This window comes from Tamandua tetradactyla, chromosome 5 (assembly GCF_023851605.1).
Source record: "Tamandua tetradactyla isolate mTamTet1 chromosome 5, mTamTet1.pri, whole genome shotgun sequence".
Lineage (NCBI taxonomy): Eukaryota > Metazoa > Chordata > Mammalia > Pilosa > Myrmecophagidae > Tamandua > Tamandua tetradactyla.
The window spans coordinates 90,043,547-90,069,457 of NC_135331.1; the positions used below are offsets into that span (position 1 = coordinate 90,043,547).

Here is a 25,911-nt window from a genome sequence, read left to right on the forward strand (position 1 = left end):
TGTTCTGCCTCCTACTCCCTCACTTCTCCTTTCACTTCTGATTGAAATGCAAGGGCTGCTTCCTCAAGAGGCCTTTCTTGACTCCCCACCACACACACACATACACACACACACATTCTTTCATGGCGAACCTGTTCTTTTCTTTCAGAGCACTTATTACAACTGTAATTACTGGTATATGGATAGGTAGATTTAAGAAATGTCTGTCTGTCCCCTCTCCCACCACTTGACAATAACTCAAGTTAAGGAGCATTGATTCTCGTTTTAATACTGTGTAGAGTGGTTGAATGATGAGTGGCTAGGGAGCAGAAACAGACTTTGGTTGAACATGTACTAAGCTCTCAATACAATACGAACCTTTTACATACCCTACTATGGTAGATATCACCACTGGCTAACATTTCCAGTTCTCATCGCCTTCTGAGCAAACAGGATTACACCCCCCAACCCCCTTGGAGTTAGGAGTGGTCACAGGACTTGCTTTAGCCAATAAAATATGAACAGAAAGGATGTGTGACACTTTTAGGCAGAAGCGTTTAAGAGCTGGTGGGTTATTCTCTATACTCTCTTCTCCTGCCAATAAAACCTTATTTGGAGGAGCTTCCATCATCTGCAGTCTCTGGGTGACTATGCTGAGCAGAAACCCCTCTTCTGACCCATGAAGGACGGGTAGTCTGAGAAAGGGAAAAATCCCTGTGGTTTTTTAGCCACTGAGAATTTACAATAGCCCAGCCCATCTGACTAATACAATAATTTCATTTAATTTTCCCAGCAATCCCATGGCACCCTCTTTGTGCCCACTTCTCAGAATCATTCAAACAACATATACTGACTGAATGTTCACTGCAAGCAAGTACTGGCCACACAAAGAGGAACCAGACATGGCCCAGCCCCTGCAAAGCTTGTGTGTAGAAATGGCCAAGAAAGCACAACAAAGTGCCATGTGGTGGAGGCATGCAGGAGCTTTCCCTAGCTCCTGCCTGGGGTCTTCCTCGCAGCAAGACGGGGGAACTCGGTAGCCGACAGGTCCCGGGGGCTTGAAGGTCTGGAGGGCGCGCGAGACGAAGAACGACCCGCGGGAACTGGAGGAGCTGACGAGGCGTGCGCACCAGAACGTTTATTAGAGGAAGTACAGAGCTTTATATAGTGGTGTGGCAGAAATGGGGGGGGGCCAGGGGAGGCGCGCTGCGTGATTGGTGAGGAGGCTAAGGGGTGGCAGCGAGGGATTGGGTGAGTTGAGAGCAGAAAGGTCCAATGGGATAGCTTGAATATGTTGCTAGGCAGAGAGCTAGAGGATCGGGGCCGAAATTACATCCGGCAGAGGCAGAGTAGAAGGATTGGTCCTAGAGGAAGACATGCTACAGTAGAATCTTGACCTGACAGTGCGCCTTGTCCGAGCAGGTGTGGGGGTGGAGGTAAGTGCCAGATGGGATGTCATCCCTAGCATAGGGACCAACCTAGGCCACAGGTCAAAGTGGGAAATAGCGTGATGGGAAATCCAGTGGAACATAGGTTCCACTGTGTTAGTTAGAGGAAGCTGTTGTTTACAGAGATTCCAAAATATAATGACTTAAACAAGATGGAAGTTGAGTTCTCTCACTCATAACAATCTAGGGCTAGATACTACTAGGCTGCAGGGTAGCTCTACCATCCCTTACTCTGGGCTCCATCTCTGAGTTCAAAGTGGCTACTGCACCTCCTGCCATCATATCTGCAACCCAGTCACAAGGAAGGAGAAAGCATTAATTGTAATGCTAGAAGTAACCCAAGTTTTTAACCTCCCCTCCCACCAGCTCCTGGATTCTTTTTCTCTGTGGGTGAATACTGGGGGACAATTGGGGAGTGGGGGAGGGACCACCATCCAATCCTCCAAGTCAGAGTTTTCCCCTAATTTCTTCTCCTCAGGTACCCTCTATATCCAATCAATTGTACAGACTGCTTGTGTGTTTTACCTACCTGGTCCTCACCTCTCAAGGACCTGGCAATAACCCCCTAACAAGTCTCTTCCCTCCACACCAGTCCCTTCCGATCCATCATCCACAGAGTGACCACCCCAATTACCAACTCTGGCCATGTCACTCCTCTCTTAGAAGAAGATCCAGGCCACTGGGCGTAGCCCTTAGGCCCTTCTGACCTTAATCTTACTCACCTCTCCAGATTTATCTCTCACCCCTGGAATGTTCATTTTCATCTTACCAATAGCCTACTTGACGCTTCTCCCAAAATATGTTATTTATCTCATCTGTCCCCTTGATCCTGCCTAGAATAGCATTCCTCTCTCTACCTCACAAACCACTTATCCTTTAGGGATCAGCTCAGGTGTTATTCCTCCAGGATATGGATTTTAGGGACCCTTCTCTGAGCTCCTGGTGCATGTCCCTTGTGATGGTTTGAAGCTGTTATTTACCCCAAAATATGTTCTTAAAGCTAATCCATTCCTGTGGGTGTAAACCTATTGTAAGTAGGTCCCTTTGATTAGTGTACTTCAGTTAAGGCGTGGCCCAGTGTGGGTCTTAATCCTTTTACTGGAGTCCTTTATAAACAGGATGAATACAGAGGGGTGGGGGTGGGGGGGCGCGAAAAGGCCACAGAAGCAAGAAGCTGAAAGCAAGGAGACCCAGAAGAGAAGGGAGAGACCAGCAGATGCTGACATGTGCCTTGCCGTGTGCAAGAGAGACCAGGATGACCAGCACTTAGTCTTCAGGAAGAAAGCATCACCTTGATGACACCTTGATTTGGACATTTTTCTCAGCTTCAAAACTATAAGCTTGTAAGTTAAATTCCCATTGTAAAAGCCAACACATTTCATGATATCTGCTTGAGCAGCTTAGCAACTAGAACAGCCCTTCTCTCTACTTCCCCATTATTTTATAATTATGTCTTCAAGCTAGTTGTTTCATGTGTCTAGAAACTAGCAGTGGATCTGGACACAGTAGTGCTTAAAAAGCAATTGAAGGGGGTGGCCACAGAGTTCTCACCTGCCATGCCAGGGATGCGCTTTCGTTTCCTGGTGCCTGCCCATGGAGGAAAAAAAAGCAATTGAACGGAGAAATGAACGGGAAGCAGAAGGCAGTCAGAGTGTCTTAGGGAGACATTGCAGAGTGGCAGCCCAGGGTGAGAACTGGGTCCGGATGCCTGACAAGTCCCACCTACAGCACGTGCTGACTGTGTGCACTTGAGCAAGTTATTCAACCTCTCTGAGCTTCATATCTGTAAAACGGGAACAATAGTAGTATTTCTCCCATGTAGTTGTTATGAAGATTAAACAATTCAGTACATGTAAAATGCTTAGAACACAGCCTGGCATGGAGTAAGCCCTTTCTAAGCTCTTGTTATTATGCCAAGGGCAGTGAGGATCCCTCATCCTGTATGTACTCAAGAAAGTGCAACTTATTTGATTTCATAGTGAGGGGGGAAATGTAACTAGAAGGAAAAACCTATTTAAAAAATTATACAATGCTTTCCAAGGGCACATATAGCTTATTTTTAAATTATTTAATACTTGATGAATTTGAAGAGAGGAATGGCCTGATTGGATTTGCATCTTAGAAAAACAACCTCTAAGTATCCACTTCCACTCAAAATGAAGTAACAGGGACCAGATCTACCTTCCCACCTGAAGCAACTGAAAAAACAGATAAAACACATGAAACCACATTCTCAAGACTCTGGACATTAAGAAGCAAATGACACTGATCCCTGAGAGATGGGAAGCAAATGAAGTAAACCCTACAATAGACTTCATTTACTACCCGGAGAGAGCTTCCAGGTTCTGGCACAGAGAGAGGGAATCCAGGCAGAGCCCAGGGTTTCTCTTAGTCGAGGAGATGGAGCTGGAGTCCAGAGGGGAGAGAAGCACAAAGAATCCTGGAGCTCTGCAGAGAGTCCCTTTGCAGTAGCCGGCTGAATACTGAGCAGTGCCTTAGGCATCAGGAAGGAAAATACCTGAGTCTGGGAAAGAACCACTCAAACCGAGAGGAGACAATACTGGAAATCAAACGGCGTCCACTCCCACCAGCTCCAGAAGGGAACCTCATAAATCATACAGTTTCTCACAAGCGTTTTGCCTCAGTTGTGGGGCAAAAGAGCCCTGGACTAAATGCTGCTCTGATCCCACTTAACAAAGCTTAAAAGCAAGACCTAAAAGGGTAAAACCGTTTCCAAGTGACCCAACCACATCCCAGAAAAAGCTCAAGGATACCCACAGGTATACAAAAACATCTAGCACCCACTGAGGTCAAATCCACAATGTTTGACCTCCAATAAAAAAATTGCCAGGCTTACGATGAAACAGGACAGTACCAACTATAATGAGAAGAAAAATCAATCAACTGAAACCAGCTCAGAAATGACACAGCTGATATGATTAGTGGACAAGGACATTCAAGCAATTAAAACTACATTCCATATGTTCAAGAAGTTGCAGAAAAAGTAAACATGTTAAACTAGAAACATAGAATATATATATTTTTTAAAAAAGACCCAATCAAACCATCTTTGTTTGCCAGGACGACTATGACAAATACCAGTAAATGGGCTGGCTTAAATAGCAGGAATTTATTGTCTCATAGATTTGAGGCTAGGAGTCCAAAACCAAAGTGTTGGCAGACCATGCTTTCTCCCGCAGTCTGTGGCATTCTGGTGCTGGCTTCCCACCAATCCTTGAGGTTCCTTGGCTGATGATGCACCCCTGCCTCTGTCACGTGGTGCTCTCTCTTCTCCTCTCACTTCTGCTCTCATGTCCAGTTTCCTTTGTTTATAAGGACTACCGCCATCTCGGTTTAAGGCCCACCCTCATTCAGTTTGGCAACATCTTAACTAATAAGATTTTCAAACGTGTTATTTACAAGTTCAGAAAGGGATCAGACTTCAAGTAGAGATATGAATGAAGCTGATTTGGACAGACCTAAGGCATATCAGAATACAGGGTATCCAAAACATCAGCTAGTTCCAGCTCCCTACCCCTTATTATCGACAGCCCTTCCAACATGAAAAAGTTAGAATGGCCATAGCCCAAATACTCCTAAAGAGTGGGAGAAAGATCAAAGGTGATGGTGGAGTTATACAGAGAAGGTAGGGTTTAACAAATGAATATGACTGCTGAATCATTATACTGACATTTCTTTTAGTCTCCAGTATCTTAGAATAGCTAGAAGTAAATACCTAAAATTGTGGAATTGTAACCCATACCAAACTCTGAAATTGTTCTACAACTAGTTGTTATGATGTGCTTTGAAATTTATTGCTTTTTTTTGTGTATTTGTTATTTTTCAACAACAAAAAAGTCGATTGTGATGATATTTTGTAGCAGCTAGAAGGAAAATCTGAGATGATGGTATGGTAGCCCATAACAAACTCTGTGATCTGCCCTGTAACTACTTGTTGAAGAGTGCTTTGAAAACTACTGCTTTCTTCTTTCTTTGCTTTGTATATATGTTATATTATACAATAAAAAAGTTAAAGAAAAAAAAAGAATATAGGGTAAAGGATGATATTTTCCGTGTTTTAAAACTTCAACTTCTATGTGAGACTAAGGGGACATATGGTTATTGGGTGCAAAATTTATATTTTGGGTAGTACATTTCCTAATTTAACTTGTGTGGTCCCAGGGAGATTTACACCCCTGGGAGTCATGTCCCACATAGGAGGGAGGGCAGTGAGTTCACCTGAGGAGCTGGCTTAGAGAGAGAGGCCACATCTGACCAACAAAAGATGTTCTCTGGGGGTGAATCTAAGGCCTAATTTAAGCCTAATAAATAGGCTTAGCCTGTCCTTTGCAGGAATAAGTTTCATGGGGACAAACCCCAAGATCAATGGCTTGACCTATTGATTTGGTTGTCCCCACTGCTTGCGAGAGTTGAACACCGTAAGTATATGGAATTTTGAATAGGGCATGAGATTTTGTTGATTTGTCAGGTTAGTGTGCTACCCCAATATATGCCAGAGTAATTTGGGTAGTCAATAAAGAGGTATTTGCAAATTCCCCTTGGGGAACTGGGGAGAAAGAAGGAAATATTCAACTTCCCCATTTGGAGAATTCCTGATATTCTCTCAAGCAGTGGAGACTTGCTTGTTGGTCAGATGTGGCCTCTCTAAGCCAGCTCGGCAGGTGAACTCACTGCCCTCCCTCCTATGTGGGACATGACTCCCGGGGGTGTAAACCTCCCTGGCAACGTGGGACAGAAATCCCAGGATGAGCTGGGACCCAGCATCAAGGGATTGAGAAAGCCTTCTTGACCAAAACGGGGAAGAGAGAAATGAGACAAAATAAAGTGTCAGTGGCTGAGAGATTTCAAACAGAGCTGAGAGGTTATCCTGGAGGTTATTCTTATGCATTATAGAGATATCCATTTTTAGTTTATGGTGTATGGGAGTGGCTGGAGGGAAGTACCTGAAACTGTTGAACTGTGTTCCAGTAGCCTTGATTCTTAAGATGACTGTACAAAGATATAACTTTTATAATGTGACTGTGTGATGGTGAAAACCTTGTGTCTGATGCTTCTTTTATCCAGGGTATGGAGAGATGAGTAAAAAGGTATGGAATAAATAAATAAATGGGGGGGGGACAAAGAATAAAATAAACTGTGTAGATGGAAATACTAGGGGTCAATGAGAGGAAGGGGCAAACTCATACATATGGAATGTATGAGTTTTTTCTTTTTATTTTATTTTTCTGTAGTGTGCTGGTTTGAAAGGAAGTATGCCTCCTAAGAAAAGCCATGTTTTGATATAAATCCCATTTCAAAAAGGTAGAATAATCCCTATTCAGTACTGCATATTTGAAACTGTAATGAGATCATCTCCCTAGTTGATGTGATTTGGTTAAGAATGGTTGTTAAACTGGATTAGGGGATGACATGTCTCCACCCATTTGAGTGGGTCTTGATTAGTTTCTGAAGTCCTATAAAAGAGGAAACATTTTGGAGAGAGGGATTCAGAGAAATTCAGAGAGAGCAACACAACAAAGCAGAGAGTCCACCAGCCAGTGACCTTTGGAGATGAAGAAGGAAGATGCCTCCCAGGGAGCTTCATGAAACAGGAAGCCAGGAGAGAAAGCTAGCAGATGACGCCGTGTTCGCCATGTGCCCTTCCAGCTGAGATAGAAGCCCTGACTGTGTTCGCCATGTGCCTTCTCATTTGAGAGAGAAACCCTGAACTTCATCAGCCTTCTTGAACCAAGGTATCTTTCCCTGGATGCCTTTGATTGGACTTTTCTATAGACTTGTTTTAATTCTCGGCCTTAGAACTGTAAACTAGCAACTCATTAAATTCCCCTTGTTAAAAGCCATTCCGTTTCTGGTATATTGCATTCCGGCAGCTAGCACACTAGAACATGTAGTGATGCAATAGTTCTAAAAAATGATCATGGCGATGAATATGCAGCTATGTCATGGTATTATGAGCCACTGATTTTACACCAGGTATGGAAAGCATGTGTGTGAAAATTTCTCAATAAAAATATATATTTTAAAAGGTGCTATTTACAGGTAGCCCCACGGTCTCCTATCTACATCCTGACTCATCTTAACTAATAACATACTCCAAGATCCTATTTACAAATGGGTCCACACCCATGGGTTTGGAGGTTAGGACTCGAAAATGTCTTTTGTGGAGAAAACGATTCAGGCAAATCCCCAACGCAAACTCCAAGAGATGAAAGCTACAATGCTGAGATTTAAAATGCATGGAATGTGATTAACAGCACATTGGGCATTGCAGAAGAAAAGATAAATGAATTAGAAGACATGGCAATAGAAACTATCCAAAATTAAACAGAGAGGGAAAAAAAAGACTACGAAAGAAAATAAGACTATCAGTGAATTCAAGAAGTAGCAACATAAGTTCCCAAAGGAAAGAAGACACAGGAGAGAACAGAAAATTGTTTGAAAAATGATGAAAATTTTATATATACACACACACACACACACACACAAACGATATGAATCTATAAGTCCATAGATCCAAGAAGCTCAGCAAAATCCAAGTACAAGAAACACAAAGAAAACTATACCGAGGCACACCAAATCAAATTGCTTAAAACCAGTTATAAAGAGAAAGACTTAAAACCTTAAAAGTAGCCAGAGTAAAAGAAGGCACATCATATACAAGGATAAGGAGGATGGCAGCTTTCTCCTCAGGAACATCATAAAACAACTAGAAGGCAGTGGAGCAACCTCACACAAGTACTGAAAACAAGAGTGGAGGCTGGTGGAAGAGTTGGGAGGCGGTGGTAGGGGTCCAAGGGAGAGAGAGAGGATGAGGGCATGACCAGGAGGTGGCAGTGTGGACGGAGAACAGGGAATAGAGAACGGACGGAACTCAGTGAATGATGAGAGGTGGGAAAGGGAGGGCAGGGGAAGGAGCAGGTTTCTGTCTTGAGCAGCTGCTGTTCACCAAGATGGGGAACATGGACTTCTGGAAGAGGAATAGATTCAGGAGAAGACCATCGGGGGCTGGGAGAGATGTATAAACGTGACACTCATCTGAGGACATATTAGTCAGGATAGGAAAAGCTATAAGGTAGTAATAAAAATCCTGAAACTTGAGTCGTTCGGCACAATGGAAATTTATTTCTTGTCCATGCACAGCTTATCGTGGTTGGCAGAGGCTCTCCTCCATTCAACGATTCGGGGACCCAGGTGCCCTCCATCTCAGCCTGTGATTTCCAAGGGCACCACACCACAGCAGAAAAGGGGCATGTTGGAGCCAAGCCAGTAGCCTCAGTCTAGAAGGACATGCATCATTTCCATCCACAGCTTGTTGGCCAGACCCAGCCACATGCCCCAACCCAACTGCCCAAGAGGCTGGGAAATGTGGAGGGAGGACCTGGAATTGCTGGAAAGCAGCACAGGCATGAGTTTAATGAGAGATGCCATGGAATTTTTGAAGTGGAGAAAGAAAAGAGTTAATGAACACAGGACTGGAGCCCCAGAGGGTGCCCGAACATTTGAGGGATGGGTGAAAGAAGCCCCAAAGCAGGAGAACATAGTGCCCTGGAAGGTTAGGGCAGAAAAGGCTCAAGGGTAGGGCTCACGTCTCCTTCTGATCTCCTATGTTCTTATGATGATTTAGTAGTTTTGAAATCATTTTATAATATTATCTCTGTTTCACGGATTCAGAAACTGAAGTTGGGAGAACTAATTGACTTAGGTGCCAAACTCAGAGATGATGGCAGAGCCATGATCAAAGCCACGGTTTTTAACCCCAGACCCTTCATCTCCCCCACCCCCATCCTGCCTGTGCCCAGAGACATGCCAGGCATAACCATCCGTCTCCAGGTTGGATGGACAAGGCAGACCCTTCCCTCCAGACTCCCCTCCCTGCTCCCCCAAGCATCCAACTAGCTCAGAAGGGGACCTTAAAATCGTGCACTCCCCTAACTTTTCTGGGTTGAGGGTTGATCAGGACAGTGGTGGGAAGGGTCTTTCCGAGACTCTCAAGCCTTAATACGCCTCTTGGCCTCTCTGGGACTCAGTTTCCTCCTCTGTAAAGGGGTGGGTAGGGTGCGGGTGGGGGAGGCCTGGCAGCGGACCGTCCTTGAGTCCAGCCCAGCTTGGTGCAGTCCTGTGCTTTCTTCACCAGCAGGTCCATCCACTCCATTGGGGTGGAGCTCAGGGCTGGCAGGCACCCCTTCAACTGCTTCCCCCTTCCCAATATCCCCCACAAACTCTTCCATCCTTTTCTGCTTCAAACATTCACAAACCCTCTTCCTGTAATCATACACAGAAAACCAAGACTCGGGAAGCCAAAGGAAGAGCCTGGTTTACATATTCGAGCCCCTCCCCCACCCCTTATCGTATGCACGGTTGCCATAGCAACTGACCCCAAAAGTCTTTTCTCAGCAGTTGCCTCCCCTTTTGGTACTGCTGGAATACTGGCTTCTTACTCAGGCTCTGAGCGCTCAGCGCTCAATCTCTCATTGTAAAGATTAAAAAAAACTGAGGCCCAGAGCAGGAAAGTGACTTGCCCAAAGGCACACAGCAAGTTGGTGGTAGTGTCTTACTTAGAACTCAGGTCTTCTGATTCCCACTCCAGGGTGCCTGTCATCCTGGGAGGGAAAGAGGGAGGGTTCGGTTCCCTACCTAGTGACCAGCACACTACATCTGCGCCCTGGCAAGGCCTTGGGGGATTGGCAATCTGACAGTGAAGACATGACTCAGTAGACATTGGGCAGAGACTCAGAATTAGAGCCGAGTGCTAGCAATTTGGGTTACAGCTAAATAAGTCTCTCTGGGGCAGGCCACAGTGGATCAGTAGGTTGAGTTCTCACCTGCTGTGCTGGAGACCCAGGTTCGATTCCCAGTGCCTACCCATGCAAATAAATAAATAAAAGTCTCTCTGTATACCCAACACCCTCCCCAATTCATTCATTCAAAAAAATATTTATTGTATGTCTGCTGTATGTCCGGTACTGTTTAGGCTCTCAGGATTCAGCTGTGATCAAACAGACAAAAATTCCTGCCCTGGTGGGGCTGACATTCTGGTCCGAAGATGAAGATAAGGAACAAATGGCATGAATGTAATCGATGAATGGGGTTGAGAGGTGGTATTCAGAGAATGATGGTGGGGGAAGCTGCTATTTAAATTAGGGTAATTTAAATTAAAATTGGTTTGTTCAAGCTGCTGGAATGCAATATACCAGAAATAGAATGGCTTTTTAAAAGGGGATTTATCCAGGGAAAGATACCTTAATTCAAGAAAGGTGGATGTGTCTGGAATGCCTCTGTCAGCTGGGAAGTCATGAGCTGGCATCTGCTGGGCTCTCTGACTTCTCACTTACAGGGAGAGACTGAAGAGAGGGGTGACAAAGGGGCAGGAGGAAACTTTGGGTGGGGGTGAAAGATCTATTTATTCCCCGGGGCCGTTTTCTTGCTCCATCTCCAAAGGTCTCTGGCTGGGTGGGCTCTGAAGCTTCTTCCAAAATGATTCCCTCTTATAGAGTTTCAGTAAGTGACCCCACCTTGAATGAGTGGAGGCACATCTTCATGGAAACCACCTAATCTAAAGGCCCCACCCACAACTGGACGCAGACATACCTTCACAAGAACCACTTAATCAAAAAGATCTCACCCAGCATTATTGAACGAGGATTAATGAACATGGCTTTTCTGGGATATGCGAGTTTCAAACCAGCCCAGGTAGTCAGGGAAGTTCTTTCAAAACCAGATCTTTCAAAACTTACCTGTCCCTGACCCACACCTTTGGGGCAGCTGGCATTTTGATGGCTGACTCCACTATAGTTTGCCAAACAAACAGTTGATGTGTTTGGGGGCAACATGCCTTGGCCCGGAGGTCTGAGGCTTTAAAGGCAAATGTTAGGCTGCAGAGCTGGCAGCTGCGGAGATGTTCTGTGGCAGTGGGGCCCCCTTCAAACCATTTGAGCAGCTGCCCTGCCTGTTCCCAGCATGGTCGAGAGGCGAGGAGGGTCTGGTTTCAGATACCCAGCAAGGGTGCCACCCCCACCCCCACTCATCAGCACCAAAATAATGCCTGGAATGCATGCCCCATGCATAAGGACAGCCCTGTACCTCATGGTTAGAGGGAAAGAACATCAAGTCACAAGGTCCTCGAGCAGTAGACACCAGGTGTCCGTCCCTTGCCTGGGAGCAAATTTTTATTTAACTTTTTGTTACGTAAAGTTTTAAAGATGCAAAGGAGAGTAGCACAAAGAACTCCTCTGTGCCCATACGCAGCTCAAGAATCAGCAATTCCTGGGGCCTAGGTTTTCAGCTCCTGACTCCCTGCCCAGTGGATTCTTTTGAAGCAAACTGGGACTGGTCTTGTGAGGAAAAGTAGACCAGGAAGCCCTCCTCCCAAACCAGGAAGAGGCCAGGCATTGGGCAAGAGTAGCCAACAAGCAGAGGGTCTTGGCAGAAAATGCCTAGGGCATACTCTAGGACTCAGAGGATAGCTGCACCCAGAAAAGGGAGGGGAGGGCTCTGGGTGCTGCTGATGGGGTAGCTGGATCCAGGCCCAGCCAGCCAAGCCCCATTTCCTGCCCCAATCCCACCTCTCTTTGTTTCTTTCCCCTTTATTTTTCCCCCTTCATTCGCATTAAAAACGTAATTATGGGGCTTTATATATAAAAAAAAAAAGGCAAATTATGGTGACATGCTTTAATTATCTGCCAAGCAATGGCGGGCTGAATTACACAGGCAGGGCCTTGGAGGTTACCTAAAAATAAAGCAAGAAGCCTCATTAGATGCTAATTGCTGCTTTTGCCAACTGAAGTGAGATTCTGGCGCCGTGTCCCATTGTGTGCTATGGGGAGGCCCAAACCCAGGCCCAGTGAGGCTCAGAGTGCTGGGGCCACACCCTGCGAGGTGGTGCAGGTCAGGCAAGAGGCAGAGAGGTGCCCCCCGGGGCCAGGGAGGACCCTCAATGTCCAGTGGGCAGCTGGAGACCCCAGACCAAAAGTAGGTGGCAGTGGGGCCAGTGAGAGCATCCAGGATAGGCCTCAGTCTGTCCTTCGGCTGCAGTGGGGCCTCTATGACGTCCGGCATCTCCTGGTGGGTTCCCTAGGACCCCTCGCTGGGCCTGGAGGCTGAGATGGTGCCAGGAGCACCTGGCATGGTGTTGAGGAGGGCACTCCCTCTGCACCTGGCTCCACGGCCCTCTGCCCCTTAGCCTCTGCCTCCAGGGCCTAAAGGAACAGAACCGGGGGCATCAAAACTCAGAAGCAGCCCATCTGAGCTGGAAGGGTCCTGACACTCTGCCTGGTTTTCCTGGGGTCCTTGGCCTTCCACTAGGGCCTCAGCTGGTCTGGTAGCTCCTGCTTGTGGCTGGTACCAGCCTGGCTAGTCCTGGACCATCAGCATTTCTGGGCTCTGTCTTGGGTTTGTGCCCCCAAGAAGCTCCTGGGTAGGCATTTTTGCTCCCTCTTGGCTTCCGAAACTCCAAGGTCCGATTTCATATCTGTCTTGTTCGCCGCTGAATACCACTTAATACCTGAAGAATGAATCAGGAAGGGGGCCTGATAGGGTGACGATTCATCTCGGCTTACCTGGACTTTCACAGCATTAGCACCCCCATTCCGCATTCCAGGAACCCCCTTGGGCCCAGACATATCTAAGCCTGAGCCTCACACACACACCCCACACACACCCTCCACGTGAATGTCAATCACACATACTGGCCTTTTGGTGGTTCTCAAACTCGCATTGCATGGCAGTGCTCTGGCGGGCTCGTACACCAACTGCTGAACCCAACCCCAGAGCTTCCCACTCAGTCGGTCTGCACTGGAGCCTATAATGTTTATTTCTAACCAGTTCCCAGGGAAGCTGGTGCTGCTGGTCTGGGGACCGCAACGGGAAAACCGCCGGCTTAAATAAAGGGTTCTGCAGCTGAAGACATTCCAAAACCATGGAGTCAGCTGGCCTGGGTCTCAGCTTCCGCCGGCAACAAGGTGGCCCCTGCGGAGCCTCCGAAACAAAGAGATGCGGAGTCAATTGGTCTGGGGAGGGGCCGGGACATCTGAATTGCATAAAAGTTCCTGTGGTGGTTTGAAAGTGCCTCTTGCAGGTAGCATCCCACTAGCCTAATGCAATTGCTCCCAAAGGAGGATACTCGGTCCCTGGGGCCGGGCTGGGGTGGAGGGAAAAGTCTTCTCCTCCCAGTGTAGGAAGGAGACTTGGGGTGAGCACAGAGCCTTTGCAGCCCCCACAGCCCCTCCTACAGAGCAAAGGGGAACCGGCAAAATCCTGATCATGCTGAAACGTAAAATATCTGTCCATTTTCCTTGGGTGTCCCAGAGGATTCCAGGGTGTTAATACCTCAGGATGGAGAGCAAAGGTCCAGGAAGGGTCCACAGGCCTTCCCCACCCGAGGCACCCACACCCCCCAAAACCCACACTGCAACAGCAGAGCTGACTTCTCAAAGTGCTGTTGAGGGCTGATCCCTCCTGTGCACCCCAGGCCCCCAAGAAGCCCACATACCCCTCCCCTGAACCCCTTTTCTGATAACTGTTATGCTATACCGTCAGCATTTCTGGGCTCAGTGTGATCCACTGAGGGCTGAGTCTCCCCCATTAGACCGGAAGCACCCAAGCCGGGATGTGCTTCCCCCCTCAAACAGGCAAGTCCATGAAGGCAGGTCTATGTCCCCTCTATTGGACTACGCACCCTGAGGGTGGAGCATGGGTTCCCCACCCCCCACCTTCTCAAAGCAGGACCCAGGCTGGGACCAGGCCAAGTCTCAGGGGTGCCTGATAGGTGTAAACCCCACCCTGACCCTGCCCTGGGCTCCCTCAGCCTCCACCTCCCCACCACAGGCCTGGAAGACCAACCAGCCCTAGGCAGGGGAGACCCTCCCATTGCTTCCCCAGAGAACTGAGGGGAACAGAGCAGCCAGCACTTCTTTTAGAGAAGTGACTTTCCCCTTAAAACCTATGGAGACCCCATCCAGTGCATTCACCCTCCAGATGGGGCCGGTGGGGGTCGAGCTGCAGACATGGGGGCACCTGAGAAAGTCCTGGCCCGGACACCAAACCTTCAAGCTGCAGGCCAGGACCTCCAGTCTCAGGCCTCAGCGCCTCACCCAGCACAGGAGGGGGATGGGCCAGAAAGGGGCAAAGTGCCAGGGCTGGGTGGGGAGGGTGCTGGGGTTGGACAGGGAGGGTGCTGTCGGGGAATCACTAAGGGAAAGAGCTGGCTGCATCCCCCTCCCACATTCAATCCTTTTCCCCCAACACACACACACACCCTCACTACCCACGAAGCTTCTTGCACATATTCTTCAAACAACTTACTGGTTTGGCCTGGCTCAGGCTAGGGCATCAGGTGGAATCGATTCTGGGTAGCAATCTCCCCTAGCCAGTGTCCTCTCCTAGCAAGATGACGAGTGAGACACTCCCTCTCCTCCCTCCTTCCCATCACAAGCATTTATTGAGCACATGCTAGGTGCACAGCGCTGCACACACAAGCTCGCACAGACCTTCCAGGGAAGAACAGATTTCCTGAGCACAGGTGTGTGTGAGCCTGCCTTCCCCGGCCCCAGGAGTAACGGTGGGCTTATCGCGGGGGCCGTAACACTTGGCATAGCTTAACAGGGCCTCGCCTCTACCCTCAGCCCCTGGCCTCCGTGCCCCCCACCCCTGTCAGCTAGCGCGGAGGCAGGCGGGAGTGCTGGCCTGGGGGTGGGGTGGGGGCGGGGCAGGAGGGGGCGGCTCCTCGGGCAGCTTGGGCTCCAGCTGCTGCCTGTGGCCTCATTGTGTCGCTGCTCTATAATTTCCGCCAGGCAGAACCCAGCCCCTAAGCTGCTGCAGCCTCCCTACCTCCCAACCCGCCAAGGAAGCCTGCTGCAGCCTCCCTATCTCCCAACCCACCAAGGAAGCCAGCTGCAGCCAACACGCATCCGCGCACGTGCAGCCAGCCGGGGACAGGGACCCGCAAGACGTGGGCGCGACGTGGACTCACGCCCGCTTCCGGCTATGCAGACCCTGACACGGGATAAGCAAACATGCACACAGAGGGGCCGAGAGCACACACAGACGCATAGCCGAAACAGACATACACCCGCACACACCTCACCGCGCTTGGGGACCCGGGTATAGTCAAGGACACACTCGGCAACGTCCAAGACAGACACACACCATCTCAGCACCTATGACCCGGAGACAAGGCAAGCAGGACAGGTGGGTCCTGCTTAAGAACTTAAGAACCCCTGGGGCTGGTATCTGAAATCCTTGACAGTGCCCCAGCCCCTTATTTGGAAACCTGGCCCCTCCCTGCTCAAGGCCCCTCCACATCTCCCCAGACATCCAGCCCAGGTAGCAGCCTCCTGCCGGCCTCCAGAGCCTCTGCCTCCATCACCCAGTTCCTCTTCCCTCTAACTCTAGCCCCTCCTGCTGCCGGATGAGCCTGTGGACCCGCTGCCGGACCCTCAGTGGATGTGGAGCCAGGGTGCAAAACCATGTGTTTATTTTTATTAGAAATGTTCTTGGTATAAAAACAATCATGCGCGACACATTGTCATCAATAACCATCACCAAACACCCAGGCACTGAACTCCGTGTTGTCGGCAGGAGGGGCAGGCGGGCAGGCGAGCAGGACACGTGGCAGACGGGAGGGGCAGGCGGGCAGGCTGCGGGCCACAGGGACACACACAGAGACCACCAGGAGGACTCAGCACTTTGCAACATACTCGAGATCTGTTTTTGTTTTGGCTTTTTTGTGTTTTGATTTTTTTTCCTTTTTTTTTTTTTTCTCTTTTGTGACATGTAAGCTTTGGTGAATTGGGAAAAGGGTGGCAGGGACAGGGGAGTAAAGGCTGGACATAAATGAAGAAAGAAGGGGAGCCAAGGAGTACAGAAAAGAAAAATGCAAGAGGAGAGACATCGATGGAGCACAGGAGAAAAACAGGAGAGACCTGGTGACAGATCTTTGGACAACGGAGAGGAGGCAAAGGCAAGAGTCAGAAAGGAGATACAGAAAAAGCAGGGAACACAGACAGATGGAGACAGGGTGAGATAAAGGAGGGTGATGCTAAGAGATAAGAGAAAATAAAGACAGGCACGGAGACAGACTGAGGTCACCAATGGGACAGACGGAGACAGAGGGAGGGCTCACGCAACCTGAGCCCTGTGATTTGGGGCCAGGAGGGGACACGGTCCAAGCCCCAGGCCCTTGGGGAGCCCTGAAGCTGCCCCCGCCCCACCTCTTCCTCCTGCCGTCCACCCAGCTTGCCCAGGCTGTCCAGCAGTGACTGCTGGGGGCTCTGCCGTCCTCAGCACCAAGCCACGTCCGTGGGCACCCACGGGCAGGCAGGACATCCGCTGGGAGCTTGAGACTGGCCCTGGCCCGATGTACAATCCACAAGGGTCTCGGGTCCCTCCTCCACCTCCTGCTCGGCTCCGGCGGCCTCGCTAGATTGCATGGTTGGTGTAGGTGACGTAGGTCTGTTTGGTGGCCAGCACTGGAAGGAGAGAGACCGGGGTGCCCAGGAGTCAGGGACTGGCTTTTTCAAATCCCCTCCCAACTAGACTCCAGAACTGAGCTGTCAAAATCCTACCCAACCACAAGACACCCCAGGCCCAGGCCCTCCCCCAAATCACTACCCCTTCCTGCTACCCACACTCCTGGGGCGCAGCCCAGCCTCCTCGCGCACATCGAGCCCAGCTCCACGCCAGGGCTGCCCGGGTGGCTGGGAATGTCCAAATCCCTCCTTTTATCTCTCTAGAAATGACCCATCTTTCGGGCGCTCCCACTGAAATTGCATTCCTGGGTGACAGCTTCCCCAGCCCTCCTCCTAATTCCACCATATTTTAAAAGAACCACTTATACCCATGATATAATCATAAAATCTTACATACAGTGTTATCAGAGGGCAGGACTTTTTAAGAAGTCCAACCCATGTTTTGGAAGAACGCATTCAAAGAATAGCCAGTTGTCCCTTCCACGTCAGGGGACTAGGGGTGCAGAGTTCCCACAAATCCAGAAAATGTATGTACAATGTTTTGGTTCTCCCATCATACCAGAAAGGAAGTCTGAATTCTTTCTTTTTCTCTTACCGGGTGTTTACAGTACCTTACTGAAAAATGTGGATTAAGTATTTGGTCATATGTCAACGCTAAGAAAAAATACTGTATGAACATGAAATTTCAAAATATGAAAATTTAAAAAAGAAATTGCATATATTTATGGAATTAAAAGATAAAATGTGTTGATATACAACACTATACATATATTTTGTGCAATTCTGAGTTTCTGGACTTTTTCTGTGGTGTCTGCTGGCCTTCGTGTGTCTGCAGCTTCCAACAAACTCCCCCCAAATTCCCATTTAATTTTGTATGCTGACCCATGATATATCAAAACCGTGGTGGGGAAAGACATGATGTAGAAGGGATAACTATACATTTAAATAGATTAGAATGGTGGCCCAGGGGATGGGAAGGGAGTGGAGAATGGGGACGGAGGAAATACAAAATTAAAACCAGAGGGGGGACATGAACAACCAATTTTGACTCAAGAAGAAATAGATGACCTCAACAAACCAATCACAAGTAAAGAGATTGAATTAGTCATTCAAAAGCTCCCCAAAAAGAAAAGTCCAGGACCAGATGGCTTCACATGTGAATTCTATCAAACATTCCAGAAGGAATTAGTACCAACTCTCCTCAAACTCTTCAAAATAATTGAAGTGGAGGGAAAACTACCTAATTCATTCTATGAAGCCAACATCACCCTCATACCAAAACCAGGCAAAGATATTACAAAAAAAGAAAACTACAGACCAATCTCTCTAATGAATATAGATGCAAAAATCCTCAATAAAATTCTAGCAAATCGTATCCAACAACACATTAAAAGAATTATACATCATGACCAAGTAGGATTCATCCCAAGTATGCAAGGATGGTTCAACATAAGAAAATCAATTAATGTAATACACCACATCAACAAATCAAAGCAGAAAAATCACATGATCATCTCAATTGATGCAGAGAAGGCATTTGACAAGATTCAACATCCTTTCCTGTTGAAAACACTTCAAAAGATAGGAATACAAGGGAACTTCCTTAAAATGATAGAGGGAATATATGAAAAATCCACAGCTAATATCATCCTCAATGGGGAAAAATTGAAAACTTTCCCCCTAAGATCAGGAACAAGACAAGGATGTCCACTATCACCACTATTATTCAACATTGTGTTAGAAGTTCTAGCCAAAGCAATTAGACAAGAAAAAGAAATACAAGGCATCAAAATTGGAAAGGAAGAAGTAAAACTATCACTGTTTGCAGACGATATGATACTATACGTTGAAAATCCAGAAAAATCCACAACAAAACTACTAGAGCTAATAAATGAGTACAGCAAAGTAGCAGGCTACAAGATCAACATTCAAAAATCTGTAGCTTTTCTATACACTAGTAATGAACAAGCTGAGGGGGAAATCAAGAAACGAATCCCATTTACAATCGCAACTAAAAGAATAAAATACCTAGGAATAAATTTAACTAAAGAGACAAAAAACCTATATAAAGAAAACTACAAAAAACTGCTAAAAGAAATCACAGAAGACCTAAATAGATGGAAGGGCATACCATGTTCATGGATTGGAAGACTAAATATAATTAAGATGTCAATCCTACCTAAACTGATCTACAGATTCAATGCAATACCAATCAAAATCCCAACAACTTATTTTTCAGAATTAGAAAAACCAATAAGCAAATTTATCTGGAAGGGCAGGGTGCCCCGAATTGCTAAAAACATCTTGAGGAAAAAAAACAAAGCTGGAGGTCTCGCGATGCCGGACTTTAAGGCATATTATGAAGCCACAGTGGTCAAAACAGCATGGTATCGGCATAAAGATAGATATATCGACAATGGAATTGAATAGAGTGCTCAGATATAGACCCTCTCATCTATGGACATTTGATCTTTGATAAGGCAGTCAAGCCAACTCACCTGGGACAGAACAGTCTCTTCAATAAATGGTGCCTAGAGAACTGGATATCCATATGTAAAAGAATGAAAGAAGACCCGCATCTCACACCTTATACAAAAGTTAACTCAAAATGGATCAAAGATCTAAACATTAGGTCTAAGACCATAAAACAGTTAGAGGAAAATGTAGGGAGATATCTTATGAATCTTACAACTGGAGGTGGTTTTATGGACCTTAAACCTAAAGCAAGAGCACTGAAGAAGGAAATAAATAAATGGGAGCTCCTCAAAATTAAACACTTTTGTGCATCAAAGCACTTCATCAAGAAAGTAGAAAGACAGCCTACACAATGGGAGATAATATTTGGAAATGACATATCAGATAAAGGTCTAGTATCCAGAATATATAAAGAGATTGTCCAACTCAACAACAAAAAGACAGCCAACCCAATTACAAAATGGGAAAAAGACTTGAACAGACACCTACCAGAAGAGGAAATACGGATGGCCAAGAGGCACATGAAGAAATGCTCAATGTCCCTGGCCATTAGAGAAATGCAAATCAAAACCACAATGAGATATCATCTCACACCCACCAGAATGGCCATTATCAACAAAACAGAAAATGACAAGTGCTGGAGAGGATGCGGAGAAAGAGGCACACTTATCCACTGTTGGTGGGAATGTCAAATGGTGCAAACACTGTGGAAGGCAGTTTGGCGGTTCCTCAAAAAGCTGAATATAGAATTGCCATACGACCCAGCAATACCATTGCTAGGTATCTACTCAAAGGACTTAAGGGCAAAGACACAAACGGACATTTGCACACCAATGTTTATAGTAGCGTTATTTACAATTGCAAAGAGATGGAAACAGCCAAAATGTCCATCAACAGAAGAATGGCTAAATAAACTGTGGTATATACATACGATGGAATATTATGCAGCTTTAAGGCAAGATAAACTTATGAAGCATGTAATAACATGGATGGACCTAGAGAATATTATGCTGAGTGAGTCCAGCCAAAAACTAAAGGACAAATACTGTATGGTCCCACTGATGTGAACGGACATTCGAGAATAAACTTGAAATATGTCATTGGTAACAGAGTCCAGCAGGAGTTAGAAACAGGGTAAGATAATGGGTAATTGGAGCGGAAGGGATACAGATTGTGCAACAGGACTAGATACAAAAACTCAAAAATGGACAGCACAATAATACCTAATTGTAAAGTAATCATGTTAAAACACTGAATGAAGCTGCATCTGAGCTATAGGGTTTTTTTGTTGTTGTTTTTTACTATTATTACTACTTTTATTTCTTTTCTCTATATTAACATTTTATATCTTTTTCTGTTGTGTTGCTAGTTCCTCTAAACCGATGCAAATGTACTAAGAAATGATGATCATGCATCTATGTGATGATGTTAAGAATTAATGAGTGCATATGTAGAACGGTATGATTTCTAAATGTTGTGTTAATTTCTTTTTTTTTCTTTTTTTCTTTCTTTCCGTTAATTAAAAAAAAAAAAAAAAAAAAACCAGAGGGGGATCTGGACTCTATAAAACCAGAACAGTGATGATCCTGGCTGTAAACTGAGGCAAATGATGGACTCAACCATCTGTCCCCATGCCTGAGGAGAATCTATGCCCTCCCGGACCCCCAGGGCACTGTGAGCACACAGACTATGTGTTTCATATCCCTGTCTTGCCTCAGACTTGAGCCTCCCTGACCTGCACCCATCACTCTGGGCCTTGCGCACCCCACACGGGTCCTGGGGTTGCATGCCCAACTGTCTCGTTTCCTGGCCACAGCCGCCTTGGGACTCTTCTTCCCTTACTGTGCCCAGCCCAGTGCCAGCTCCACAGCCAGGGAGGGGGTGACTTCAGCTCCCGTGGGCAGTGTGAGTGTCTACGTCTCCCCACCCGCCACCCCGGTTCAGACCTCACAGCAGGCTGGTGAGGAGGCTGAGTAAGTGTCATTCCCATTTGACAGATGAGAAACTGAGGCCAGAGGGGTGAGGAGGATGGCTGGGTCCTCAGTTCTGTTCTACCATGCCTAGGCTTCAGGCCTCTCTCCATCGCTGCGGTAACTGAGGGGAGAATAATCAAACGCAGCGATGCCAATGGCATGGGGTCAGGCCGCTGGCATGGAGGAAGAGGCTGCATGGGAGTGAATCCTAAAGTTGCTAGGCCCCACTGCTGGGACGTCAGCCCAGAGAAAGGCGGCCCCAACTGCTGGGCTCAGCCAGGGGTGTCTTCTGGAGAAGAGGGAATCTGGGGGTGTGGGAGCATTGCAGTACATGGTGGAGAGCAAGTCGTCGCCCCCTCCCCCTGTCCTCTCTCCCCATTAGCCTTTGCTGGGCTCCTGATGCCATATTTAGGACTACATTTCCCAGCTTCCCTTGCAGCTAACTGTGGTGCCACGTGACAACGTTCCCACTAGTGAAATGTGAGTGGAAGGACTCATGTGCAGTTCCCCATCATCTGATGAAAACGGGAGCTGTCTCTCCTGCACTCCCTCTCTCTGTCCTTCCTTGGGCAGAGCAGACATTGGGGTCAACCACCTTCCACCACGCGGATGAGGACGATGCTCCAGAAGCTGCAGGAACAAGATGGGTGGACTGTGGGCCCCAGCTCCCGCCACACACCGTGTACTGTCATCTCAGTTCCCCTCTGTTCTGGGGCCTCTTGTTGTAGCAGCATCAGCCTGAAGCCTGCTAACACAGGCAGGACTGATGTATCTAATCACCCAAAGGCCTGTCCCAAGTGGGCAGAAGCAAACTCGCGGGGGGTGGAGTACACAGAGGGACATGCCATGGGCCCCTGTTAGGGGACGTTCCGAGAGGAGGAACCCTGGCCTGAGCTCAGGGTGGTATGGTCTGCTTTCTGTGGTAGTAAGCTCCCTGCCCGCGAGACTATTCAAACAGGGGTGAAGAATCACCTGGCTGGGCAGTGGCAGGGAAGTTGCAAACTGGACAAATAGTAATGGGAAAAAAATGGTGCCCATGACATCCACGAAGAATAAGAGCACAGTGCCGCAACTTACAGCTACTAAGAACTCCCATGTCCTTTTATTTTTTTCCTTTCTTTTTTTTATTCGTATGTATGGAGGGATCACATTTCATTATTTTTCCATGTGAGTATCCCATTATTGCAGCAGCATTTGTTGAATTTTTGTTTATATTTTGTTTGTTTTTTGGGAAGTACATGGACTGGGGCTCGAACCCAGGTCTCCTGCATGACAGGAGAATTCTACCACTAAACTACCCCTGCACCCCCACCCCTGCCATGTTCATTTTTAAACCAACCCATTTCCTTCCAGGGTGCGGGTGACCGAGAGGGAAGGAACATGGGACAGGTCAGTTTTGGTGGGAAGCACTCAGGAGATGGCCTGGCTTGGGGGCACACTTGGGGAAAGGAGCTGGGACATTCAGGGACAACGGACGATGCTGAAAGGGAGGTGGGAGATATGTGACCATCAGCGCTCGGGAGACTGAAGCCCTGGGTTCCAGTGGCAGGGAGGCCTCAAACTACCCCCTGCGACCTCAGAAAGGTCCTTCCCTTCTCTGCTGGGCCTCAGTTTCCCCACCTAGAATACCAGAGGGGTGGCCTTTTTTGCCTAGACTTCTTTTCCTGAGGGACTTCCCAGCCCCCAGCATCTCTACCCCACTCTATCCTCCACTGTCAGAAAAAAGAGCCAGCAGCAACTCAGCGAATCACCTGCTTGCAGATGAGGTTGGCAAGAATCAGTTCCCCAGGGCTCCATCACCACCTGGGTGAAATGATAGAATTGAGTTTCCAAACCTGTAAAACCCGTTAGCGGGTCCTGGCTCAGAGGTGAAAGAAAATCTCAGCAGCAGCAAAATCTCCACTGACTGCAGGTAAAGCAGAGCCGGAGGCACGGCTGTGGGGGCACCAGGGAGCACAAGGCGGGGGCAAGAGACAGCGGCTGGGAGAGAAAAGACTGCTGGGCACCTGTTCTCCCTTGAAGACCAGAGTTGTCTCCTCCAGAAATTCCAGAACCTGGGGGGAAGGTGGGTGGGAGGGGGGGTCACTCAACCCCCGGCCCGGAGGCCCCAGAGCCCCTCAATGGAGCCTCGGTCCTACACAGAAGCAATGAGCCTGCCAGGGTCCTCCAGAAGCTAACTGTGAGGCTCTCAGGGCCTGGAGACAGGAGACCTGGGGTCCAGACCTGCACCCCACTCTCGGGCACCTCAGCACCTGCCCCGCGGCCCTTCCAAATCTTCCAGCCTCTTGGAGTCACAATTCCTCCAGCTGTAAAATAGGGTCAGTCGTAAGCCCCTGGCTGGCAAAATGCTGGGCAAAGGGGCAGGACTGAAATAGCTTCGGGAGGCCAGGGTGGCAGCAGTGAAGTCCCAGGGTGGCCTCAGTGTGGCATGTGGTGGGGAGAGGACGCCTGCACTCACCCGCTGGGGGCGATACCCACCCGACTCTCCCGCCCACTGCTGAGGACAGGCCCTTGCTGCTGGTTTTCAGTCACCACGGCCTCAGATAACAATTAGCCGGGCAGTGGCAGGTATGAACTGACAGCCCCCATTTGTCACCCCTATGTCTCTGCGTCCAGTCTGCCTACAATTGGGGTCCTGAATTATTTATTCTGTTGTTTGTTTTAAGATATGTGGCTTGCCAGTAACAGAATGAAAAATGTCCCTGCTCCACTGGAGTGATGCCTCCCCCCTCCTCCCGCTCACAGCCCCTTAGTCTGGCTCTCCCCAGAATTAATCACCCAGCCCCTGCCCGGCAGCTCCACGGCTCCTGCTGGTATCAGGCTGGGAGGCAGCGGGGCAATGGGCGCTGGGCGCTGGCCTTCACTGGGCATGTGGCGGGGTGGGGGCTCTCACCCCTCTTTTGCGGGAAACAATGGACTAGGAATGCTGGGTCTTTTCTCCCCTCCACGCCACCACAGCCTTCCTGGTCTGGCATGGGTGGGTAAGTGTCCCTATCCCCAGCAGATCAGCCCAAGCAGGGACAGAGTGAGAAATGTCAATGCGGGGCCATCGGAACTCTGTGAAGCCACTACCCTTACGATCCCCTCCGGCTTTCCCAACAGCATACGTGTCATGATTTGGGACGTCCCGGTTAGCTGCCCGAGCTCTCTGGGAGGGGCTCTCAGGAGCACTGGAGCCAAGTCAGCCGGGTCTGCACCCAGTAAGGGATGGGGCCCCGAAGTGACACAGGAAGGGAACGTCTCCACCTCAAGAGGGAAAGCCCAAGGTCAGGAGTGTTGGGCAGGACAGAGGGAGAGCAGGCAGAGAGGTTGAGATGGAGGGGCCTGGGATGCATGCTTTGCCCGTGGGTATATTCAAGGACGCTCATGGACACACACCCCAGCTCTGGGGGAGCCTGGGGCTGTCGGTGGGGAAGATTCCTGGGGCTCTGGGCGCAGCACAGGACTGCGGGGTGGGGGGGGATGAGGTCATGGGGCAGGGGGTGGAGGCACACACAGTCATCAGGGGATGATCCATCAAAAGGGGGAGCTGAGTGAGAAGCCAAGAATAGTGACATAGAGGATGGGACCCCAGAGATACAGAGGCCATATGAAGTCACGGCCAAGGGACAGACACTGCTTTGGGGTGCAGAGGCCAGCCACCGCTTTGCTGTGTGACTTCAGGAGAGTCACTCGCCCTCTCTGGGTCTCAGCTGGGGATCAAACCCCAAGTCTTACCGGAGCCTTATGGGATGGCTGTGAAGATCACTCAAGAATGGAGAGGGATCCAGGAATTAAAAAGCCCTACCTGGAAGTCGGTAGGGAAGGCCCTCATTTTCACAGTTCATTTTTTTCCCCAAGGGAACAGTGTTGAGAATGGAAAGGAAGCCACACCGCCCACAGCCCTAAGGTGGGGTTCCCATAGAAGCTGGCCTGTTCACCCCAGGAGAGAAAAGATCCTATTTCTTCTGAAACACAGGAATGACAGAAGGACCTCCTCTCTGGAGCTTCTGCTCTGGGGCTACCTATACTCTAACCTGGATCCTTCCTGCTGCCATAAAAGAGTGTATTGGGGAAAGGGATGACAGGGCTGACTCCCCAGGTCCCACTAGGATCTGAAACTCTTGGGGGTGAGGTTTGGGGTGGGAGGAGGGCTCTTCTCTTCCCTGCCTCCTCTTCCCAAATGGAGGCTCCCAAGACTTCTAGAGAGGGAAGGAGGCAGGAGCTGCCGTTTAAACCTTGTGAGCTCATGCTTACAGGTCAGGGAGGAGCCAAGGCCAGCACTGGTCTGGGATGACCACCCTGCAGCTGGAAGTGAGGCCCATGGAGGCCGCTCCAGTAGCTGGCGTCCCCGCGGCCTCACCCCAGGACAGAGGCCCCCATCAGCCCGAGGAGGCAGAGGCAGCAGGGATACCACCGCTGAGCTCAGGGCCCAGCCCTGCCACCTGCTGGCTGTGTGACCTCGGTGAGACCCCACCTCTCCCAGCCTGTTCTCTCATCTGCATAAGACACATGGTAAAACTACCTGCCTTTCAAGGTTTCCGTGAGCATTATGAACTGCACTCAGTAGAT

At 48.6% G+C, this 25,911-nt stretch overlaps 1 protein-coding gene across 2 annotated transcripts in view; it reads right to left on the reverse strand.

Annotated features, from left to right (window-relative positions):
* Nucleotides 1–15,948: 15,948 nt before the first annotated feature.
* The window catches only part of GRM4 (glutamate metabotropic receptor 4), a 116,363-nt gene continuing 106,400 nt past the window's right edge, over nucleotides 15,949–25,911 (reverse strand). For both annotated transcript variants that reach the window (XM_077159209.1, XM_077159208.1), the window contains one exon: nucleotides 15,949–16,912. In XM_077159209.1, the coding sequence (XP_077015324.1) occupies nucleotides 16,863–16,912 (50 nt within the window). In that variant the 3' untranslated portion in view covers nucleotides 15,949–16,862. The remainder of the gene's footprint in view (nucleotides 16,913–25,911) is intronic.